The sequence below is a fragment of the Dermacentor silvarum genome, chromosome 2 (assembly GCF_013339745.2).
Source record: "Dermacentor silvarum isolate Dsil-2018 chromosome 2, BIME_Dsil_1.4, whole genome shotgun sequence".
In the NCBI taxonomy this organism is placed as follows: Eukaryota; Metazoa; Arthropoda; class Arachnida; order Ixodida; family Ixodidae; genus Dermacentor; species Dermacentor silvarum.
In genome coordinates, this window is record NC_051155.1 from 138,768,872 (window position 1) to 138,776,212 (window position 7,341).

General features: G+C 50.8%; 1 protein-coding gene across 1 annotated transcript; it reads right to left on the reverse strand.

Moving 5' to 3' along the window:
* Positions 1 to 2,644: 2,644 nt before the first annotated feature.
* LOC119441836 (mid1-interacting protein 1A) lies at positions 2,645 to 5,350 on the reverse strand. Its single transcript, XM_037706467.2, has one exon. It carries the CDS (start codon positions 5,001 to 5,003, stop codon positions 4,242 to 4,244), a length of 762 nt encoding a protein of 253 aa, XP_037562395.1. The 5' UTR covers positions 5,004 to 5,350; the 3' UTR covers positions 2,645 to 4,241.
* Between the last annotated feature and the right edge of the window lie 1,991 nt (positions 5,351 to 7,341).

A 7,341-nucleotide genomic window follows, 5' to 3' on the forward strand; every position in this document is an offset into this window, starting at 1 on the left:
TAGGTTTTCTTTTTTTTTTTTTTTTTTGAATGTACGTGGTACGTGTTGCTTTTCTAATTCCTTCGAGCGTTCATATAGCGCAGTTGAGTGCGATACAAGGGCTTGACACAGTGAGTACGTAGTACGGCGTTTACCTCCCAATAGACCCTGTAAAGACGACGCATGCAACACGAGTAGATTACGCCATGTCTAAACACAAAATATTCTTTCGCGCGAACTCGACGCCAGCGGGTCTAGTCAGAAGTCAAGCTGACCCAGGCCGACGTGACCGCCTTTATAAAGGGTGTTTCAGCGAAAACTTTCAAAAAACTTTAAAGGTTGCGGTAGATAGCACAATTCTAGTTCATGAGCTGGTCTACTCTAAGAGGCGGACATTACTTGCACAAAAAAATTGAAATGCAAAATCGACTAATTAAAAAATCACTAATTAAGTTTTTCACTAATTACCCTACGGCCCATATTGCAACTTACGAATTCTAGCCGGGGAGTTCGCAAGACGGATCCACTTGGAACGAATTCGCAGGATGACACCAGTATATTAATTCCCGAACTTAGCGGAGAAATGCATTGGCGGTCCATTTACTTAAGAAAACGTTGTGGTATGCATTAAAGCACAAAGGTAACGGAACGCCAATGCAATTCTTGTCACATCACGTAAGTCCTGCTGTTAGCATGTTCTCTTCATTATTTCCACGTGCGCCCGGGCGCGCATGTGTGCTGGGGGCGTGAGGGGGCAGGGTTGTTTCTCATCGTGTTGTGTCGTCTTCGTTACTAATCTCGACGACCGCGTCTTGTAGTGTGCAGTGTTCCTGCGTGCGTGTAGGAACAACCGACAGGTCAATCTCACCACACTGGTTGACCATTTTCCCGCCGGCGAACACGTCAGTCGGACGGATGACTAGTCTAATACGAACGTGTCGTATTCTTACGAATATCGAGCCGTCACAACACTTTCTTATTTCTCCTTCTATGAATGTATCACCGTGTATTATTCCGAAAATTTTTGCAGCCGCCAAATTCCTACTGACATTACCGGGGTTCTTTTCCTTTTTTGTTTGTTTCTCTTTCTTTTTTTTTTTTTCTTTTTTTTTTTTCAGCTTTGGCAGGGGAACACGAGAGGGTGTAGATACGGGGGGCCCCCCGTGCGCACAGTGGCTTCCTCGAGCGCCAAAAGAGACGCAGTATTCAAAATGCATGCCAATACGTTCGACAAAGGCGCCGGGATTCTTGAGGGGGGTCGGGATGAGCGGAGGTGTTTCCAGCGACGCAGCGTTCGACAATTACAGGCAGCAAAGGGAACAAGAAAGCTGCATTCCACTGCCGGCGCGTGTGGGGGAGATGCAAACCGAAGCCCACAAGAAAGATACAAAGAGCGATTGTTGAGAAGAAGACGCGCTATTTTCTGCGGCCCTTTCAGTCGCGAACACGGGGGGAACGTAGGGAAGGGGAAAGATAAAGCCGCGTCAGTTGAAAGCCTGCAACGTGCGCTGGCCATCAGCTCAAAAGCCCCATCGTTAGAAAAGCCATAAGCCCTCCCCCCACCCCCCAAGAGCGAAGAAGGTGGCTAGTCGCCCATCACTTCCACACCCTCTCTCCCCTGAAGAGGCTCGGAGGAGAAGGGGAGAGATAAACAACCGCTTTAGGGGCAAATGACCGCGCTTTCCGTCAAAAATGCAACCACGGCTCCGTAGCCGCACACGCCGAGGCAAGTGTCTCGCAAGAGACGCGAATCTTCCGGAGCATACGGTCGCATACTCGTGGTCGCGCCGATGATCATTACACACTCTGGGTCAAGGTCAGCCGGCGAGCTATCCCTCCGAGGAATGCTGAGGCCAGGCCAGAGACACGAAAACTGTGCCTTAGTGGTGTAAACAAAGCTCCCTTCCAATGTTTCTCTCTCTCTCTCTAGGTTCTCCCTCTCTCTCTCTTTTTTTTTTTTTTAACGCTGTCAGATCCCTTCACGAACAGCTGACTCGTATGACGGCGTTGTTGAAAGAGTGATGATCACGACAACAGAGTATTCGGTCAGCATGCTATGTTTACATTTCGTGGAAAAAAAAAAAAGGAAAAAAAAGGGGGGTGACGCCACCATCCAAGGAACGCGGTATTCCTCCTCCAACTCGAAAAACAAAGCGTCTGCTATGCGCCCGCTAATAATCGGAGAATGGCAATCCCTCCTACCTGGCGCCCGCGCAGCTAAGTGGGCCACGACATTGACGCAACCGTTGTGGAAACGGGGCCACGACGCCATGCAGTAGGATATAGTTACGGCGCGAGCCGCTGCGAAGAAACGGCGCTCAACTACTTCGTCCCGTTTGAATTTACCCGCCAACGGTCATTACGTCGCTTGTGCGTTGCGGCGGTGGTGGACAAATAGCGCCGCTATCCGCCCATTGACGGTAGACAGCCCATGCTGAATGCAGACCGTAGCAACCTCTTTTTTTTTTTTTTTTTTTCCTTATTCTCGCAGCGGCCTCCTTTCTATCAGCCCAACAAAAGACGGAGGGGCCCCTGCTTGAGAGTTGCTCGTTGTACTTCCGTTTGCACTCGGCACGTTCAGAAAGCCAACGCGCTTCTAATTCTGGAGACGACGCTCGCCTCGGTGAAGGCAGCAAGGAAAAATCGAGACACATGAGACCGCATGTTTCTTTCCGGCAATATAGCTCTGTTTTTAATTGCTTCTATCAAATGAACAACAAGATGACCATCAGTCAGAGTGTTCATTTCCAATTTACAGGTGCAACGAATATCATTTTTCTTTTTTTGCTAACAGGAACCAAACACTTTCACGCATTTGAATATTAATTACTTTTTCATTAGAAAAACAAGAAAACACTTAAGGTCTAAATTTCTTCTGCTTTTATTTTAGTTAACATCGTTCTGCACACTCGAGCCAAAAAAAGATGTCATATTTACATATGTACACACGCACTCGCTCAAACACCAAACACGCTCTTTTCTTTTGAAGCTCCGCAACACACACTATCCCCGAGAAAGCTATAGCTCGCGTCGCTACACCGAACGAAGAACAACCATGTCAGGAAAGAAGAAACAATAAGAGTACCCCGAAAAAAAAAAAAAAAAAAGGGGGGGGGGGGGGGGCGATTGTGAGTATTCTCCCATACAGCAGTTAGCGACGAATGCAGCAGCTTGGAATGTTACACGATTTCAGATTACATTAATCGAACTTTTGCCGCGCCAGATAGAGATGAAACGCCTTCCTTATCACGTGAAAAATTACAAAACTCGTGACAGTACGGTTAAATGCAAATGTGGCAAGACATGGGTCTGCAAAAGGCGCTTCGTGCAAGTCTAAATTTGGCAGCGGACGCTCAAGTGTGTGTGCATCGCGGACTGTGAGCTAACTGTTACGATCGGTTGCTCTACTCTCTCAGATACATAAAAAAAAAAAAAAAAAATCGTGACAAGAAACAAGCTTCGGGCGATCTGGCCGCCGAAAAGCGCGAGGCGCAGCGAAATAAGTTAACACACTACTGGCCCACATACGGGACCTCCCGCAGCCATTTTTGCGGAGTCTTGGCAGGTTCACCCGGAAAACGAAAACTTCCCGCTACGCATTCTACGTGCCCCCTTACTCCGAGCGCCGCAAATAAGGGACGATATCGTGATGGAGGGATCTTGCTCCGTGCAACATCGGGGCGGACAGACAAAACTCGGCGCTTTGCAATGAAGATAACGTTTTGTGGGTAACCTGACAGACATACCAGCCGCACTAAGTGGCGGGGGATGATAGGGGGTAAACAAAGTTTTGCGCCACGGTGCAGCGTTCAGGAGGCCGAATCAAAATTTGCATAAAAGAACATAGCTGATCACAGAACCAGGCCGCCCGAATCTGAGCGCGCGGCGACGAGCCCTGGATTCGGTCGCAAAACCGAAACTGGCACAAACAAGAGACAGACCTGTCGCGTCCTCCACGTGTCATGGCAAAAAAAAAAAAAAAAAAAAAAAAAAAAAAAAAAAAAAAATCCAAAAACCGAGCAAACGAAGACAGTTTCTTTTCACTTGTGATTTAGACGTCCCTGTTTCGCAGGGGTGGGCGGGGGGGGAAGACGACAAATTTTCTTCTTGCTCGATGATCTCTTGGGGCGGCGGGAGTCGACAGAAAGCGAGCACACTGTAAAACATCGTTCGGAGCGGCGACGATGGAGCACTGTATAGTATCCCGTTGTGGCCTGTGGGTCCCGACGCGCAACACCACCGCGATGTAGTCGGAGGGTGGATCAGAGCGCCGATGCGTCAACTTCCTCCTGATACCTGCACGCCAGGTAGTCGGCCGAGTCGGCGAGCTGGTGCAGGATGGCGTGGAGGCCCTGCAGGTGATGCCTGAAGGCGGCGGCCAGGTGAAGGCTCTGCTCGAGCCCGTCGCGGTCCGTGACCACACTGTCGACGTCCGAGTCTGTGTCGGACGTGGATCCGGTGGACCCGAGGCTGTCGTCCGAGGGCTGCCGCGTGTGCTTCGGGGGCGGCCGGAGCAGCGCCCCGGTCAGCGGCACCACGGCGGAGGTGGCGGCCGCGCTAGGCCCCCACAGCAGCTCGTTCTTGACGTCGTTGAGCATGTTGTAGAAGGAGTAGAGGTCCGTCTGCATCAGGTTGGCCGGCGGCGCCCGACCCGCCTTGTCAGTGAGGTCCATGTCGCGCAGTCTCGACGGCACCAGCACCGTGGCATCCATGTTGTTCACGGACTTGACGAACCGATCCATGGCGCTAAGGATGCTCTGCTGCGAGCAGGTGAAGGAATCCTCGTTGCGGCTGGTGCGCCGGGAGGCGCTGGAGCTCGAGCTCCGGTGGTTAGCGTCGAGCCGATACATCTGTAGGTTGTCCAGGGCAGACACCGGTCCGCTCACCGTGGGCACCCGCTTCAGCTGGCCGGGAGGAGCTGAGTCCTGAGGGAGAGACTGCCCCGCGTAAGACTGTCGCCGCGACTTTTGACTCGCTCCAATGGCGGAAAGTCGCCTGGGGCTCAGACTGTTTGCACTCTCCATTCGCGAGGAGGCAAGGACTTCTTCTCTCGGGGGGCAGATACACACGCAGCGTACACGTCTCGATTGACCACTTTTTTTATGCCCCCACGCCAGGCCACGACCGGAAAAAGGTACCCCCACCCGAGCTACGCAGACGGGATGGTCCCACTCACCGAGCCGAGGGGGGCGCGCTGGCGGCTGCGCTGACGTCTGTGGGGCCTGCCCGACGCTGCGCCGCGCTCGTCGGGCAGTCGCAGGCCGCGCTTGAGGTCGCTTAGGCTGGAGGCCAGTGACGACAGCGGGGAAACACGGCGCGGGCAACGCCGATCAACTGCTCCGACCGCCTCTTGCCCTTCCCTGCGTGGAATGCAATGGGAGCGCACTGTTTCCGCCGCGATGTCGCCCCACTATCAGGTGATGAGCGCGGCTTGCCATTGGTCGGCTGATCTGTTCTCATGGGTGCCGCCTCGTCACGTGACCCTGGCTGTACACGTGCTAGCCGGCGCGGCTACGGCGTGCGCCGCCGACGCTCATGCGATGGATGGTCCGCTTGCGTTACACTTGTACGTTGATGAGAGGGTTTTCGCAAGCGGTTATTACGAGCATCGGACGCCTGAAAAGAGTCGCGGAAAGGGTAGTAGTGATGAGCCGGTGCTCTTTCCTAGGAAAAAGATGAAACTTTCCGAGTGCGGAGGCGGCCGTGATTCGATAAGTAGCTTGTTCGTTTTTGCGCGCCGTTGCTATATATTTCAGACTTCAGTGCTTTAAAAAAAATGCGTTCTGTGACTGGTGAAGTAGTACCCATAGCGTTTTCTGCAGCCTTGCGCAAATTGACGAGTATTATTCGGTCGGTTTGAGTTGTTGCGCAATGAATACTGCAGTCGCAGGTATAGTATCGCCATCTAGGTTGGCGGTGCGAAACTATTACCTTCGCTTTCAATGTGGCCAGATCTGTGGTGGAGCAAGTCAGGTTTGGGGCCATGCTATCTGTGGCTCGTGCGGCTGTTTCATTTTTACACGTTCGAGAAGCTTGGAACTCAAGTTCGGCTAAATGCTGTTGTAACCCAGCTGATGAGACACCGCGCTGAATGCAAGAACCTTTCTCTACTGCTCGCATCTTTCTCCGCCAAGAATGTGTTTCGCTTCTCGCGGCGCGCACTTTCAAACGTTCCATCGACGCCGGCTCCGTATTTCTGTTCTTTTCTTTAGGGGTGTGCGAATATCCGAAACTTTCGAATAACCAATCGAATAGTGACTATTCGTAAATGCAAATATCTTGCGAGTACTTTTCGAATATTTTAAAACGTCGACCGTGCCAAATGAACATAAAAGTGGAGCAAAAGTACGGTAAATTTTCACTCCCACGGACGCAAAACATGAGAACTTGCGTAGTGGAGCAGGCTATGTCCAATAGATAGCCACACTTCACATACTTCATTGGCACTGTTTGTTTGCTTCTAATGATCCATTTGTGTTTTTAGTAAACAACGCTTCGTAGCGTACAATATGTATAATGACAGAAAATTGATACCGTTTAAGAATAATGGGATGTAAACATCGTTTGATACTAATTCTAATAACGGCTGCTCATTATTCGGAAAGTATTCGAATCGATTCTCTTCTTACACTACCCATTCCTCGAGTATAAGTAAATGCCATTCCTAAGTAAACACCCTTTGCGCTCACTGCAACTCCGGAGCGGTGGAACCATCAAAGGAAAGCATAGTTCCTCTGCCAAGTATCATTGAAAACGGGGATGCGAGGAACCGGCTGAAACAAGTGGCTGTCAATATATACGAGAAATTCGGGGATAGTTACGTTGTGATCCCACCAGTCAGTATGCGTGCGTAGCACCTTGTTATAGCAGCACGGCCCATGTCATTTCTCTCCTAAAGGACTAACAGCGCTGAAAATTAATACATCGGAAGTTCTGACAACCTATCGCGCATACCGATGGGGCAGGAGGGGGGTACTGTGTACATTCGGATACAGAAGCAGTTAATAATTTCGGCATTGTCAGATAGGTGTGCGAAAGAAACGTCTCGGAGAATTTTTGAAAAAGAAAGCAAGAATTGTCTGTTTCGAGTCTTTGTTGTAGGAGCTAGAGCACGGAGAAACTATAGGGTTCGGAGGGGAGTGACGAAGCTGTTCGTTCGCGCATTTATACGTAACGTTTCTCTTGAGGAGCATTTGCAGCTGCAAGAACGCGGTGTGTATACGGTCGCAGGGTGTGTTCGGCTGCAAATGTGCATTGTCGTGCTATCGGTTCAGATCTGGAACGCCCTTGTGCCGTGAACGACTTTTAGTTTTTGCAAGGACATGTCATCTTCGCCGAAGGTTACGGCAATTTACCGACGAA